This window comes from Poromitra crassiceps, assembly GCF_964638095.1.
Source record: "Poromitra crassiceps genome assembly, chromosome: 10".
NCBI lineage: Eukaryota > Metazoa > Chordata > Actinopteri > Beryciformes > Melamphaidae > Poromitra > Poromitra crassiceps.
This window is the reverse complement of record NC_139631.1, coordinates 34483579-34500738: the sequence shown is the minus strand read 5'-3', so window position 1 is coordinate 34500738 and position 17160 is coordinate 34483579. Positions and strand designations below refer to the sequence as shown.

The 17160-nt window shown below is 44.8% G+C and overlaps 1 protein-coding gene and 1 pseudogene across 2 annotated transcripts; both read right to left on the bottom strand.

Annotated features, from left to right (window-relative positions):
• Nucleotides 1-478: 478 nt before the first annotated feature.
• LOC310784400 lies at nucleotides 479-13284 on the bottom strand (annotated as a pseudogene). The gene is made up of 4 exons: nucleotides 11921-13284; nucleotides 7652-7887; nucleotides 7447-7528; nucleotides 479-1897 (listed from the first exon to the last, which is right to left on the bottom strand). The product of its transcript is annotated as an uncharacterized misc_RNA (transcript).
• Nucleotides 13285-13915: 631 nt separating this feature from the next.
• Nucleotides 13916-17044, bottom strand: LOC310783562 (retinol dehydrogenase 14). Its single transcript, XM_083644453.1, has 4 exons — nucleotides 16699-17044; nucleotides 16188-16430; nucleotides 15406-15708; nucleotides 13916-14274 (listed from the first exon to the last, which is right to left on the bottom strand). The coding sequence occupies exons 1-4, from the start codon at nucleotides 16817-16819 to the stop codon at nucleotides 14015-14017; spliced, it is 927 nt and encodes a 308-aa protein (XP_083500579.1). The 5' UTR covers nucleotides 16820-17044; the 3' UTR covers nucleotides 13916-14014.
• Between the last annotated feature and the right edge of the window lie 116 nt (nucleotides 17045-17160).

Genomic DNA, 17160 nt, shown 5'->3' with positions numbered 1-17160 from the left:
CATTGGTTGGTATATGTTGCTTCAACAAGCTAAACGTGTTCTGATAGGCTGATGACTAGAGCAGAGGTAATCTGCTGTCAGTGCAACGTTTTAATACGTTTTATTGGGCCTAGATTATGGAGAAGTGTGCGTCTGTTTGTCCATCTGTCTAACTTTATTTTTGATGTGTCGTCATCATGTGGTATTGAAAATGGTATCGAGTATCAATATTTTCCTGGGTATCGGTATCGAAGTAGAAATTCTAGTATTGTGACATCCCTAAGGGAGACAAATCACTATTCCTAAATCTGATTAAATAAATTATAACTGTTGTGTGCTTTCATTCGTGGCTCAACCAGCTTACCCCCCCACACACACTGACACACACAGCTATACCCTGCCTTAACTCAAAACAACCCACATAATAAAACACGCACGCACACACACACACACACACACACACACACACACACACACACCTCACTAACATCCCATAACATCACAGAGAAATTTTAGCTTGACATATTTTGATATCAGTGGTCTTAGCATCACCAGCCTTTCCAACACCAAAATATGGGTAGAGTTTCTCAGTGAAAGTGCAGTCTTTGTGAGTGTAGATGGGAGTCTTCTCATCATGGTTGTAGAAGGACAGCTTCCTCCTGTCATAGTCCAGCTCGACTCTGATGCTTGGGAGATTCTTCTTCACTGTGACGGTCTTACCAACCCCATTATTGTATTGTCCATTGCGATTCGCTAAACACCAGATTCCATATTTTGGTGTGGTAGATCGCTCTCCCTTCCTGTCAAGTGACTCTTTAGCCAAACCAATGTTCCAGACAGGATGATCTCCCACCTCCACCTCCCAGCTGTGTTTCCCTGAGCTGAAGCCCTCAGAGCCCAGAACAATGTTATAATTGGTATTTCTCTCTGGGTTATTAGGGAGTTGCTGCTCTGTGTCTCCACATCTCACACTGGTCAGATCATCAGACAGATAGAGCCCGGGGTATGCAGTGTTTGGGTCCAGAATGAAAGGACTGACCTTTATCTCCTCCTTCATCTTCTCCCATACTTTGAAGGACAGGTTGCCCAGGTGTTTGGTCACATCTACCAGTGCTCCTGAGACCAGTTGTGGATCTGACAGTAAGCACTGGGTTCTGGCGCTGGTCTGAGTGTGTTTATAACTGGTGAGGAATGGCACATTGTCTTTCTTCAGGTCTTCTTTCACAGCAGAGATATTGTCTGAGAGAGAGGAGATCTTCTCCCGAATGATCTTCAGCTCTGTGGTGAGAGTCTTCCCCTTCTCCTCATCTTCCTTCCTCAGAGCCGCCAGTCTGGCCTTCTCTTCCTCTTTCAGGAGCTGGTGGAGCTTGTTGAACTCTGCTGTGATCTGCTGCTCTGTCTCCGCCAACAGTTTCTTGGAGTGTTCAATCACTTTGCTGTATGTCTTCTCAACCTCTTTGTGTTTGGTCCACTTGTTCTGTAGAGAGCTTAAGTCAGATTTCAGTACCTCCTTCAGGTCAGTGACTGCTTCTCCTATAGGAACCACCTTGTGACCTTGGTGGTGAGGGAACTCACAGACATGACACACAGCTTTCTGTTCCTTCTTACAGAACCATGTAGGCTCTTCTAAATGTTCACGACACAACACCTCCTCTCCTTTATCTGTCTCAGATGACCCAGCTCTCCCAGCAAAGGAGTCAGCAAGTTCCTTCAGTGTAAAGTTGTAAAATGGATCATCCTTTGAGTATTTTCTCTTACAAACAGGACAGTTCTTGTTTGTAGTTTTTTCCCAATATTGTTTCAGGCAGCTGGAACAGAAGCTGTGGTTGCAGCTCAGAGTTACAGGATCTCTGAAAGTCTCTGAACACACATGGCAACTCAGGTATCTTTCAAAAAGAGCTGTTTTCTCAGCCATTTCCTTTGGTATTCAAATTATATTTCAACTGCAAGACTCACCGCATTCACTTCAACTTGCTGCTGCTTACAATCCTCCAAATGTCCTTTGCAGTAGTGATCTCACACCCTGTGGCGTCTCTGCTCTGTAAAACGATGTCAAAGTCTGCTTTTAATTTCACTTCTGGGTTAATTATTAATGGGGAATGCAGTGCCATTTGATTTAAGATCATGAGTCAAGGAAGACACGCATAATTCAAGTATAGGAAACTGGAAAGTAATAGAATAAGTGCTAAGATCAAATATGTATAGGGTAGTCACTGCTAACTGGAACAAGAGTAACTGATTTATGGTGTGATCAGCAGATGTTTTTTTTTTTTTTTTTTTTTTTTTTCAAACATTATACCTTCAGATGAAGCTATACATACCAAAAATATTTTTTCATTTTCAGAATTGTAACCCTTTATAAGCCAGTTTGTCTTGACTATAAACAGTTTCACTTGCTACTTTTTCAGATTTCCACAATCTCTGCACAAAATATAATCCAAAGGGAATGTTTTTGGGTGGGATTATCACAGTGGGGTCTATGTAAAAGATTATTACCAATATTTATTTTGTTCCATTCTTACTTTTTATTCAGTGACAATTTAAAAAAAAGATGCACTGTATAATTTTTTAGACCATCTAATTGAGCATTTTTGGTCAATTAGAGTGAGTCCTTCTGGGCAAGTAATAACCATTTTTGGCCAACAACAAAAAGTCAAGTCAAGTCAAGTCAAGTTTATTTATATAGCCCTAATTCACAAGCATGTCTCAGAGGGCTTCACAGAAAGTATGTCTAGCTGATTCTAGCTAACACACAGTAACAAGAATATACAGAATAAAGATAACATTTGAACATTTGAAGAAAGCAGGAGAGTGGAGGAGGGAGGGAGAGGGAGGAGGGAGGAGAGGGGGGAGGTGGGGAGAAAATAGGAAATGTGGAGAGGTGGGAGGGCGCAGGGGAAGGAGAGCAGTGGGAATGTGAGAGAGGGGAGAGGACAGAGAGGAGGAGAGAACAGAGAAGGAGAGGTGGAAGGGTACAGGGGAGGTAGAGTAGAGGTAGGGTCTAGGGTGGAGGGAGGGAGGGAGGAGAGGGGGGAGGTGGGGAGAAAATAGGAAATGTGGAGGAGGAGAGAACAGGGGAGGAGAGATGAGGGTGCAGGGGAGGGAGAGCCAGGGTAGGGGTAGGGTCTAGGGTTGGGGGAGGGGAGGGAGTAGGATACGGGCCCGGATTAGGGCGAGGGTGGGGAGAAATGGGAAATGTGGAGGAGGAGAGAACAGAGAAGGAGAGGGTGCAGGGGAGGGAGAGCAGGGGGAATGTGAGAGGGAGGAGAGGGCAGAGAGGAGGAGAGAACAGAGAAGGAGAGGTGGGAGGGCGCAGGGGAAGGAGAGCAGTGGGAATGTGAGAGAGGGGAGAGGACAGAGAGGAGGAGAGAACAGAGAAGGAGAGGTGGAAGGGTACAGGGGAGGTAGAGTAGAGGTAGGGTCTAGGGTGGAGGGAGGGAGTAGGATACGGGCCCGGATTAGGGCGAGGGTGGGGAGAAAATGGGAAATGTGGAGGAGGAGAGAACAGAGAAGGAGAGGTGGGAGGGTGCAGGGGAAGGAGAGCAGGGGGAATGTGAGAGAGGGGGGAGGACAGAGAGTAGAGGTGCAGGGGAAGGAGAGCAGGGGAAGAAGAGCAGGGGGAATGTGAGAGAGGGGGGAGGACAGAGGGTAGAGGTAGGGTCTAGGGTGGAGGGAGGGAGTAGGATACGGGCCCGGATTAGGGCGAGGGTGGGGGGAAAATGGGAAATGTGGAGGAGGAGAGGACAGAGAAGGAGAGGTGGGAGGGTGCAGGGGAAGGAGAGCAGGGGGAATGTGAGAGAGGGGGGAGGACAGAGAGGCAGAGAAGGAGAGGTGGGAGGGTGCAGGGGAAGGAGAGCAGGGGGAATGTGAGAGAAGGGAGAGCAGGAAGTGGCAGGGATTCAGGAAAATAGGGGAGAAGAGGAGAAGGAGCAGAGGGGGGGGAGAATGAGGAGAGAGCAGGAGAAGGGAGGGGGGGCGGTGGGATGTGGGGGAGGAAAGAGCATGGAAAGAGAGGAGAACAAGAGGGGGGAAGAAGGGAAGAAGCGGGGAAAGGGGGAAAGAGAGGGGGGGGGGAGAAGATCAGACAACTGACTACTCTAAGCATTAACCAGAGCTAACTGGGACATAGTATCTAGCTAATCTACAGCCTAATCTGGCCTATCCTACCCTGCTCTAGTCTGATTTTAGCCTGAACACTAACAGGTCAGCCTTAGGCTGTAGCTAATCTATCGCCTACCTAAGCTGTTCTAAACCAACCGGCAGCCCTCGACCAGTGATGAAGAGCACCGATGCCCCCCGACCCGGCCCCCGCCCACATATGGCGTGGGAGGGAAGGCCAGGCCGGGACACAGCGGCACCCCCTCACCCCCAGTGAACGCAAGAAAACCTTTCCACCATATGGATCGCCGCATGGATTGCCCCAGTGACTTGGCTGAGGAGGAACCTTGTGAGGTCGTTGTGCTAGGGGCCAATTGCTGCGGCCCAGGCGGACCCAGCCCCCACGCGACCCGCCCCCCCAGCCCCCAGCCACCAGCATAGTGACTGAGAGCGTGAGAGCAGGCCACGCGGGGGACGGGCCCACCCACCAGGCCACAGCAGCGGACCCCCATCTGGGGACTCCCCTCCGAGACAGGCCGAGAGATGCCGGGCTAAACCATGCACAGAGTTTCCGATAATGAAACTCTGTGAATGGTTTATTATGGAAATAAAATGTACAAGAGAACAGAAAATTGAAAATGTAAAAAAGAGTCCAACAGAAGGGATATAAAAATGTAATTTTTAAATTATCCTAAGATCAGGGAAGGGAGTTGAAAATCTAAAAAGTAGAGTCCAAAAAAAAATAGAAAATGCAGTCTTTAAGTGTTCGTAGGTTTAGAGAATACTAGTTAATTAGCTAGGTGACAAAAAGGGTAAAGGGGGGGGGGGGGGGGTCCCCCCCTTCCCTTAGGCAGGCAGGTGACCAGGATGATGAGGATAGGGGTCGGTGGTGGTGAAGAGCCCGGGGTGTCAGACAGTAGATGGAGTAGCGGGTAGATGGCCTAGGGTGACGACAGGTGGCTAGGGCGATGACGGCCGGACCTAGGGCTGCAGCGGCGGGGGTGTACATCAGGCCAATGAAGGACACCTGAGGGGGAGAGAGAGGTGTCCTTCATTGAAGGACACCTCCCCCTATTTTGTGAAGGACACAAAATAGGGGGAGAATCTTTTTTCCTTTTTTGCTCAATCTCATGTTTGTTCAATCTCATGTCTCAATGTTCATTACTTTTCAGAATTTCAACCCTTTCAATGCCAGTTTTTAGTAATTGACCATTTCATTGACCGGCCAAGGGTGCATTCTGGCATTCTGATTATGCAGGTCATAAACAGACTCTGTCTACCCTAGTATGTGCATGATCAGGACACATCAGGATGGGGCTTTGGTGGGGGGGTGGGGGGACAAAAAAAACTGGCCTATATCAAAGTCAGCTCAAGTTGTGTGTGTGTGTGTGAGCTCAACAACTTGAGCTGACTTCGATATAGGCACGTTTTTTTTGTCCCCCCCCACCCCCAAAACCCCATCCCTAAAATGGTGTTCATATGGATGTGTGTGTGTGTGTGTACACACACACACACACACACACACACACACACACACACACACACACACACACACACACACACACACACACACACATCCATATGAACACCATTTTAGCTGAAATTATTTATTCCATTGGGCTGTAGTGGTCCATAATGCAGCACAAACAGAAACCAGCTAAATTGATTGCAATAGATGCATGCCATACATGAGAAAATGTTGCAATCTGCTGAAAAATATTTAAAACCATAATTTTGAAGCCTTATGTCCAAAATATCTGGAGGAAGTCATAAAAAAAATGTTTTTTTGTAAAAAGTGTCTTAGAGCTCAAAAATAGCACTTTTTTGGACTTTATAGTGGTTTTCAATGGGGAATTATCTATTCATTTCTGGATAATAACATGTTTGCAGTAAAGAAATTTGATTCCTGGGGCCAAAAATGAGCTGAGGTACTGAAGTGTGAAAATCCTTGATATATGCCCCAATCCCCCGCCCAATGTCAAAATTCATGGCCATTTGACCATTTATATCCCATTTATAACAATGCGAACACAGAAACTTACACTGCACTAGCCCAAAATGTACCAACAGTGTATAAGGGTTACATTTTACTGTTTTTGTTTTGTTTTTTGTTATGTTTCCCTACAGTACAGTAGCCCACTGACCAACCATTGAGCTTTCTTTACATGATTGTATATACTGCAGCAAACACATTTTACCTGTAATGAGAACGGTTTTACCATCAAGTATTTTCAGGTCGGTGCAATATCTCCTCTTCTTCATCCATTTCAAAATGAAAAACACAACTAAAGAAGTGATAATAGCAATAATACAAATACAAATATATATTTCCCAAGATTAGAGTGCTCTCTGCTCTTGCGGCTTTTATTATGGTGCTGACAGGCTGAAGCTAACTTTAGCTAACTAACTGGTTAGCTTATAGTTGGCCAGAAAAACGTGATTTCCCCCTTTTATTCCTCGTTTGTTTTTAGTCGAAGATGTTATCCAGGGCAAATTCAACAACATAGAACAGGTATTTAGCATTTTACAGTCTCTTCCAGTTCATTCTGAGACAGAAGAGACCAGGCAGTCGGCTGGTGGTTTGGTGGTTATTCCTCAGATTTATTTATTTATTTATTTTAGTGGATTTTTTTTATGTGCTTTTCTTCTCTCTTCTTTTTGTATTGTCTTCCTATTATACAGCTCATGCATTGTGCAAAGTCTGTCTGTTGTTGTTCAAAGGGCCTCCCCAGGCCCACCTGTAGCCCTGCCCCTGTGGAGTAGTGTCTTGTCCAGCTGCTCTATATAAACCCTGTAGCAACACATGTAAGAAGATAATATAATAAGCAGAGATGGGAAAAGTACAGACATTCTTCACTTAAGTAGAAGTACAGTTACTTGTGTAAAGAACAACTCGGGTAAAAGTAGAAGTACTGATTCAACTTGTTTACTTGTTTCAAGTACAAGTAAAACATTACAGGCTCTGGAATGTAATCAAGTATAAAAGTAAAAAGTATTTCTTAAGATTACTAGAGCACGCTATGCACGCTCAATTCTAGGGTGGGGACTCTGGAGACGATGAACCGAGCGCACACGGACACACAGCTCTCCAATTATAGCAGTGGGATTGGCTACAGGTGGTGTACTGATGGTATTTAAAAACACAGTCACTGAAGAACTAAATCTAGGAAATGAAAATAAATGGACAGTCCTTCAAGACAGTTGTTGTACGAAGTCCTTTGTCACTTGTGTTAGTGGTAGGGAGTGGACTTGGTTCAGGCGATGTCTGCCCAGCGCTTGGCGGATCCGGATGCGGCACACGTCGGCCAGACTGCGAGGATATCTCTTGGCCTCCAGAAAGACCCTGAGCGCCTCAGGATCCGCCCTCACTTCCAGCTCTGCCTGCTCCAAGGTCACCAGGGCTGGGTCGGCGCTGTGGTCCAGGAGCAGCTGAACGAAGGCTGCGTTGCACCTGTACCCCAGCGCCACGTCCAGCAGGCGAGAAGCCACATCACAGGTCAGAACGCCAGCGGCCTGGAGCAGCAGGCGGAAGCAGGCCAGGTGGTTGCGCTCCACACTGATGTAGAGAGGAGACCCAACGCTGCGATTGCTGTCCAGGTTAACAGCTGCACGGAACCTGATGAGTTCCTGCAGTATCTCCAGCCTTCCCCAGAAGGCAGCCCTGTAGACCGGAGTGTCTGACCAGTGTCTGCTTCCGTTGGGGTCAGCTCCGGCTTCCAGGAGGATCCGGACGCAGTCCAGGTGACCGATGACCACAGCCCAGTAGAGAGGCGGGTAGTTTCCGTGACCTGTTAGATTTACCTGGGCTCCCTGGGTGATCAGGTAGGCCACACAGGCAGCATGACCCTCCGTAGCTGCGAACCCTAGAGGGGTGCTCTCATACCTCACAATCCTCCGCTCATTGATCAGCCTTCTGAAGCGGTCTTCCTGCAGCAGAATCCTCAGTTTGTCCAGGTGTCCTGCCTTGGCGGCATTGTGTAGCTGCCTATCAACATGCCCTGCTCGTGCAGCCATTCCTTCAGGTCTGTCAGGGTACTCTCAAGGGGAAGGCTTTAGGAAGGGACAAATTGTTCAAGTGACATCACTGATGACATCACAATTGCTCAAGTGACATCACTGTTGACATCACTGATGACAACAGAATCATGACTCGAGTGACATCACTGATGGCATCACAGCAATGCTCGAGTGACATCACTGATAACATCACAATCGTGACTCGAGTGACATCACTGATGAGAAGCAGTGCCAACTTGTGCCATAAAACACCAAAAAGAAGAAGAGCTTCCATTTTAATCGTTAGGGCTGCACAATTAAGGCAAAAATGATCATCACAATTTTTGCTTGAGATTGTGACTGTTTGTCTTGATGATTTGGGGAACAAAAGTATTGCCGTTTTTGCATTTTATATCATCTTTACTATTCTCAGACACTTTTGATATTTGGTGCTATTATGGTTATATCAGGGTGTCAAACTCAATTCAAATTCAAATTCATCCTGGGCCACATAAGCAGGTTGCCCCTTAAAGGGCCGATTGTAAATGTAACATAAATGTATCTGATATTACATTTTGGCTCTGATTTGATTATTATTGGTTTTTAGTAATAACTTAATAACTATTGCTCTGAAAGCAGAATTATAGCAAAAAATAACAACTAGTAGGCCTAGCCTATACAACTGTTAGAAATAACTAGAATTAGAATTGTATTGCGCAAATTGTATTATTTGTTAGCTCTCGCGGGCCACATGAAATGAGGTGCCGGGCCGGATTTGGCCCCCGGGCCTTGAGTTTGACATGTGGTTCAAGTAAATGTCTATCTATGTCAAGCAATTGCTACTTCAGGGTGTTGGGCATCCATGGAAATTAAGACATGCTGTATGGCACATCAGAGGAGAAGCAGTTGAACTTGAAGGAATGAATGCGCACCAGTAGGGGGCACAATCACACAGTGCATCTACTTCATGGAACCAAAACCAACTTCTTCCTTTATTATACTTGTTTGTGACTCCTTCACAAAATATTCTCTGAGCCACTTTCTCTTTCAGATGCTCTCTTACACTGCAGGATAAATTAGTATATAAAATATATACAGTAACTATCTACCACCTAAAAAGTTCACTGCACAGGCTTTGGGGAAAGGTTCATTTGGCTTTTTAATGGTGTGATAGGAATACCACCAAAATAATCTCTGGTGTCTTGTGTAACAACAAATAATAAATAAATAAAACAGCAAGGCATTACATATGGAAGCAGAGCATTTTTTTTATCTTTTGAAATGGCCCAGTAACCATTCAAGTCAGCCATCAAATAACAATCATAAAATTAGAACACACTAGGCATGAAAACATATAATACATTGAAACATTCCATTGTAAAACATTTGTATTTGACAAAAATCTAAATCTTATATTTGAACAAAATCAATTATAGCCTTAAATATTCTGTAGCCTACTAAGGAGACTATTTGGCTGTTGCATCATGTTTTCTGGCTGAACATATATGATGCTTGATTTTTGATTGCTCTCTCCTCCCTCTGCCCCCCCCCCCCCCCCCAAAAACACACACACACACACACACACACACACACACACACACACACACACACACACACACACACACACACACACACACACACACACTTTCTCCCTCTCTCTTGTTGATGCAGATCCATCTACCTGATTTGCTATTATGGTCATTGAATTTCCCACATGTGGAATGTAGGGCAGGGTGGCATTTATTTTAATGCTGGCTATATTACTCACTAATCTGTAAGATCTGTAGATCGATATGTGTTGGTCATTTTTTATTATATTACAATTTTGCCTAGAGTAAATGTTTGAGAAAAAGAAAAAGCAATCTGTGACAAAAGCACTTTTGGGTGCATTTCTAAGAGCAAAAACAATAAGGAAAGAGACCCAGAATGGCCTTATAAGTTAGATAAAACTGAATTATTGTACAGGGCGGGTCAGTGAACCCACTACTGGTGAATATTATACCAGATACTGTGTCAAGTAACTCAAGTTACAAATTGAGTTACATTTTATTAAATCAAAGCACATATTTAAAAAAGAAAACATTTCCTAATCAAACGGTGTGTTTTTATGCAAATAACCACTATAGAGGACAATAACAAAGGAAAAGAATAACATTTAGAATTTTGGATTGTTTACACTGCAACTTGAAGGCAGTTGAAATAATTTTTTGGGATGGTTCCAGGGCAGCGATGTCATTCTGCTGCTGCTGTTGTTTTGGTGAAAGTAATGCAAAAGTAGTGTAATAAGTAACAAGTTACTCTACACAGAAAGTAATATTGTAATGTAACTTATTACTTTCAAATGAAAGTAACTAGTAATATGTAGTATATTACATTTTGAAAGTAACTTGCCCAACACTGATCATTACACCAACATGCCATATCTGGTCCATTCTGCATAACATAGAATATTACTTTAAAAAATATTTCATTCGAAAAATCATGAGAGCAAATGATCTACAGTTAGGAGAACAGGGTAAGATGGGACACTTTTTATAGTTTGTGCTATTATGGTTTAAAATAAATGTGTATTGATTGATTTCAAATAATAATTGCATGTGCATCCAGCTGGGGATCAAACCAGGAACCTCCGGCATGGGAGCCGGATGCGATAAGGAGGCTAACACACTCATGGGCCCTATATCTGTCGCCAGGGCCGCTGCTGGCCATTTGGGTGCCCTAAGCGTAATTGTTTTGTGGTGCCCCCCGCCCCCCCGCAAAACTTTCAATAACTGTCAAACGAAAGACTGCAAAATCATTAATTATGAACGATACTAGTGTATCTCACATTACATTACATGTGGCAAACAAACAATTGTTAGAATTACTGTACATGTCAGCAAGCGATTGTTAAACTGTACATGCAAGCAGGGGCGGACTGGGATCATAATTCAGGCCAGGCATTAGATACCAAGCAGGCCAGGCCAATACGGGCTGACGTGTGTGCTGGCGTCCGAAGGGCGGCGGCAAATTTTTTGGGCAATTTGAAGCCAGATTTGGGCTGTTTGAAGCCAGATTTGGGCCGTTTGAAGCCCGATTTGGGCCGTTTGAAGCCAGATTTGGGCCAGTTGAAGCCAGATTTGGGCCGGTTGAAGCCAGATTTGGGCCGTTTGAAGCCCAATTTGGGCCGACTCCAATTTTACAATGAGATGCACCCACTTTAACCCCGAATAAAGTAATAAAACCACTAGTAAACCAGTAGGCAGCGCCTGGCCTGCTGTTCAGTGAGTGGCCTGACTGAGGGCACCAAAAAAAAAAAAAAAAAAAAAAAAAGAATTTTTTTGGTGCCCTCAGTCACATGATGCCCTACGCAGTCTGCGTACTCTGCGTAATGGGGTGCGGCGGGCCTGTTTGTCGCTACGAGTGCCTCTTGAGGTCTGAGGGAGTGAGGTGTACTAACTCCACTGCACTATACTACACTGGCTATCGTTACACGTGGACATAAAAACATTTTTAACATTTACCTCTTTGCTCACATGCTCTCCTTTATCACATTCAGGGAAACTAATCCATGAACATTAAAACATTTTTTGATGTTTACCACACACAAAAAATCACTATTCCTGAATCGTATTAATTTAATTATTACTTTTGTGTGTAACTGCCTAAATACTCCTGTTAGAGGATGGGCCAAATGCAGAGGATGAATTTCCCCATGGATAAATAAAGAACAACAACTTCAATCAGAGGCTCACCTTACCCCATTCTCCCCTACACAGCTACCCCTGATTCTACTCTTAACTCAAAACAAAACTGGTCTACGCACGCACGCACGCACACACACACCTCACTAACATCCCTTACTCACAGAGAAGCCTCTGCCTTGGATTCTGATATCATGGGTCTTGGCATCACCAGCCTTTGAAAGATAGAAATATGGATATAGTTTCTCAGTGAAAGTGTCTCTGTAAGTGTAGATGTGAGTCTTGTCCTCAGAGTCGTAGAAGGTTAGATCCCCCCTGTCGTAGTCCAGCTGGACTCTTCCAGTGCGATGCTCTAAACACCAGATTCCATTTTCTGGTGTAGCATCTATGCACCCCTTCCTGTTAACTGACTCTTTAGCCAAACCAACATTCCAGTCAGGATGATCTCCCACCTCCACCTCCCAGCTGTGTTTCCCTGAGCTGAAGCCCTCAGAGCCCAGAACAGTGGCAGCGTTAGTGTGTCTCTCTGGGTTGTCAGGGGGCTGCTGCTTTATGCCTTTATTTCTCACACGGGTCAGATCATCAGACAGATAGAGCCAGGGGCTAGCGGTGTTTGGGTCCAGAATGACAGGACTGAACTTGACCTTCTCCTTCATTTTCTCCCAGACTCTGAAGGACAGGTTGCCCAGGTGTTTGGCCACATCTATCAGCACTCCTGAGACCAGCTGTGGATCTGACAGTAAGCACTGGGCTCTGGCCGTGGTCTGAGTGGGTTTATAACTGGTGAGGAATGGCACATTGTCTTTCTTCAGGTCCTCTTCAACAGCAGAGATACTGTGCGAGAGAGATCTCGTCCTGAATTTTCTTAATCTCTCTGGTGATGGTCTTCCCCTTCTGCTCCTCTTCCTTCCTCAGAGCCGCCAGTCTGGCCTCCTCTTCCTCTTTCAGGAACTGGTGGAGCTTGTTGAACTCTGCTCTGATCCGCCTCTCTGAGGCCAACAGCTGTTTCATGGAGTATTGAACCAATTTGTTTATATGTCTTCTCAACCTCTTTGTGTTTGTTCCTCTTGTCCTGTAGAGACTTTAAGTCAAAGTTCAGCTGCTCCTTCAGCTCACAGACTGCTTCTTCTATAGGAACCACCTTGTGACCTTGGTGGTGAGGGAACTCACAGACAGGACACACCTTTTGTTCGTCCTTACAGAACAATTTAGGCTCTTCTGGATCTTTACTACAGACCACCTGCACTTCCTCCGCTGCTTTAGCAGTCTCAGATGTCCCAGTTTTTTGTCTCCCAGCATAGGAGTCAGCAAGTTCCTTCAGTGTAAAGTTAAAATATATATAAGGACCGTCCTTTGAGGATTTTCTTTTACAAATGGGACAGTTCTTGTTTTTAGCTCTTTCCCAGAATTGTTTCAGGCAGCTGGAACAGAAGCTGTGGTGGCAGCCCAGAGACACGGGATCTCTGAAAGTCTCTGAACACACATGGCAATTCAGGAAGTTTTCAAGTAGAGCAGTATTCTCCGCCATTTGTGTTGTTATCAAAAATATCTTTCAACAGCAGCAAGACTCATCAAATCACATGACCCACCAAATCACATCCACTTCAACTTGCTTAATCCTCCAAATGTGTTTTTCAGTAGATCTCACAGCCTGTAATGGCATTGCTGCCCTGTTGAGCAATGTCAAAAATGTTTAAACAGAGGCTTCATGCCCATTCAATTGTGTGTGTGTGTGTGGTGGGGGGGGATGACCCCATCGATTTTTGATATCTGGATGTTTTTATATTTTAATGTTATTACTATTATTTTTTTATAATAGCTATAGTTGTAATTTTATATTGAATCAAACATTCTTATGTCATATCATACCTCAAAAAGTTACACACCCCCTTTACCTATCATGTTGGTTTCTTCCAAAAGTTGCAGGGTGAACTGGTTGACTGACAACAGCAGGTATGCAAGCAAACAGCATTCTGTTATGCATCAAAAAAAAAAAAAAAAGTATTCGAAAATTATATTCAGACAAGTGTTTTTCTAACATGCCAACAGCATTGATACATGTTAGTGAAAGTGAACATAAACTTTATTTATGCATAATAAAAAAGAAAGAAGAATTTCAAACTCAAAAATGAAGATAGAACACTGAATCTTTACACCTTCATGACGCACAAAAATGTTCAAGGGGAAAAAGACATGAAAACAAGATGTGAGTAGAAAAAGATAAATACATAACTTAATAATAATAATTGAGGATAGCATCAGGGCAGTTTCACCAGTCTCTCACTGGCCTCCCACAGCTTCTTTGCCACGCCAGCGTCTCTGGCAAAAGGACGCAGAGCGGCGTGCCGGCAGTCCACGAAGTAGCCGCCGCTGTGCTCGGCCGCCTCGTCTGACACGGCACAGTAGACGACCGTCTGCGCCCCCATCTCACACGGCACGAAGAACATCCACATGACCACCTGCATCAGCATCCGGAACAGGATGGAGTAGTGGCTCGCCCAGCCACTCCGCACGAAACCTGGAGCACACATGACAGAAGAAACATGGTGAGGAGGATCAGACTATCAGCAATATACCCAAGGTGTAGTGCAAGTGTCATTGCTAGTTTCTAGCACTCAAAATGTATTTTTTCTTCTTTTAATTACCACTGGGTCAGTACATCAACACAGTGGTAATTGAAAGGGGGGAAAAATACATTTTGAGTGCTAGAAACTAGCAATGACAATTTGCACTACACCTTGTGCCGGGGGTTCCTCAAAGTAAAGTTGTTGTTTTTTTTGATTGAGTGTCAGAATAATCTTGGCCATAGGGCTGGACAATACGGCGATATTATATCATATCGTGATATGGGACTAGAGATATCGTCTTAGATTTTGGATATCGTGATATGGCACAAGTGTTGTTTTTCCTGGTTTTAAAGGCTAAATTACAGTAAGGTGGTGTAATACGGTACGGTGGCGCAGTCGGTAGCGCTGTCGCCTCACAGTTAGAAGGTCCTGAGTTCGATTCTCGCCTGGGACACTGTGGGCGCTGTGGTTGTGTTCCCCCCCATATCTTCAGTGCCTACTGCCCAGGTGGGTTATCTCGTCGTAAGGTCCTTTCTCTCTGTGTGGAGTTTGCATGTTCTCCCCGTGCTCCCCCAGGGGGTTCCTCCGTATATAACCCCCCCACTAAAAACATGCAGAAGATCAGATGGTCATCGTCATCCGACCAGTGACGACAACATCCGAAGTTGGTCCCCGGGCGCTGTACGAGAAAGCGACCACTGCTCCTGGCCTGCCCCTCGGAGGAAAGGACATGCCTGGATGGGTTAAATGCAGAGGACACTTTTCACCGGCCACCGTCAGCATTGAGTGTGTTGTGGCCGCATGCATGTATTGTGGTGTTCGTGTGACAATAAAAGACGGGCTTGTCCGAGTTTTTTTTAATTTTCAGAACTTACCAGACTGTTCTAGCTGTTTTAGTATTTGCCTTTACCCATGTACGGTAGTCATTATATCCACATTACTGATGATTATTTATAAAAAAAGATTTTTTTTTATAAATATTTCATCAATAAATAACCTGCAGTTCATGTAAACTATAGCAGTGTTCTCCTCCGCGATATATTTCTTTCTTCCACAGCAGCCACTCAGTCGCAGCCTCTCACCAGGGTGCACAGCGTAGCACGTCACTCCTTTCCCCTCAGTGATGCGGGCCAGCTCATGGCTGAAGTAGATGTTGGCCAGCTTGCTGCGGCAGTAGGTGAAGAACGGCAGCAGGTTGTAGTTGAGGTCTTGGAAGTCCAGCTTCTGGTATTTGTAGTTGGAGCAGGTGAGGGTGACCACCCGGCTGGGGGCGCTTTCCTTCAGACGAGGCAGGAGCAGGTTGGTTAGGAGGAAGTGACCCAAGTGGTTGACCCCAAAACACATGCTGAAGCCGTCATCCGTCCAGTCAAGGACACCGGGCATCCCTGGAGAAACACCACAGAGGGGCAAGGAAGAGGTCAGATAATGAGACTGAGAAACAGCAGGACTCTATATGTCTTATGTATCATTGGCATCGCATTATACTGGTATCATAATCACACTAGTTTTTTTTTGTAGTCCTGGCTGGTTCCTCAGCAATATTTATATTTATGTCTTCTTGGTATTGTTTTTCCAATGTGTTTTTATGGACTGTGATCTGTCTTTTATATTTGGCTTCTATGTCTGCTGTGGGATCTACGTTTTTAGACCCAATTTGGGGATGAATAAAGTTCATTAATTGTCTGTCTGTCTGTCTGTCTGTCTGTCTGTCTGTCTGTCTGTCTGTCTCTCTGTCTGTCTGTCTGTTTATCTATCTCAGCAGTGCTCTCGCAAGTCAGATGTCTAGGTTGTGTATATGGAGAGGAAAAGATAGTCTTTAGTGGGGAAGGCATATCCTCCTTGGTGTCAGCACACTGACACTCACCTGCATTGTTGACCAGGATGTCAAGTCTCTTCTCTTTCTGCAGGAAGCTCTGACAGAATTCCCTGGTGGAGCGCAGGTTGGCCAGATCCAGCTCCATGTGAAGCACATTCAGACTGTGACTCTTGAACTTGATCTCTCTCACAGCCTTCTCAGCTTTGTCCACATCTCGGCAGGCGATGATGACGCGGGCGCCTCGCAGTGCTAAAGCGATAGCTGTCTCTTTGCCAATGCCAGAATTTCCACCTGTAAGAGAGAACATACACAAAACCAGCAATGAGTTTATTACTGTTGAGAATTATGCAGCTTGACGAATGAAATACATGTACATGAGGTGGGCTCTACTGCCTTTATAATATTGCCTGCAGTGATCAAATTGTTATTGTAATAGCAGGTAAAGTAGGTATTAAAAACCGATGCTGATGTATGCAATTCAAACCCTATAAGCTAGCCCACTGACCAACCATTGAGCTTTCTTTGCATTATTGTATTTACTGCAGCAAACACATTTTACCTGTAATGAGAACTGTTTTGCCATCAAGTCTTTTCAGGTCGGTGCAATATCTCCTCTTCTTCATCCATTTCAAAATGAAAAAGGCGACCAAAGAAGCGATAATAGTGTACAAGATATACATTTCCCTAGAGTGCTACTCTCGCTGCTTTTGTTATGGTGCTGACTGTGAGGCTGAAGCTAACGTTAGCTAAGTTGTTAGCTTGTAGTTGGCCAGAAAAACGCCATTTCCCCCCATTTTATTCCTCCAGTTTGCTTTTAGTCGAAGGAATCCTCGCTGATATTATCCAGAGCAAATCCAACACCATAGAGAATAGTCTCTTCCACTTCATTCTCAGAAGACGGGAGCTGTCAGATGTGATTGTGAGTGAGTGAGCATCATCGATCGATCTGCACATGCGCCAAATGCACAGTGTAGAAGATCCCGCACCTTCTCGCGAGAGTGTTTGATTACTCTTCCTTGAC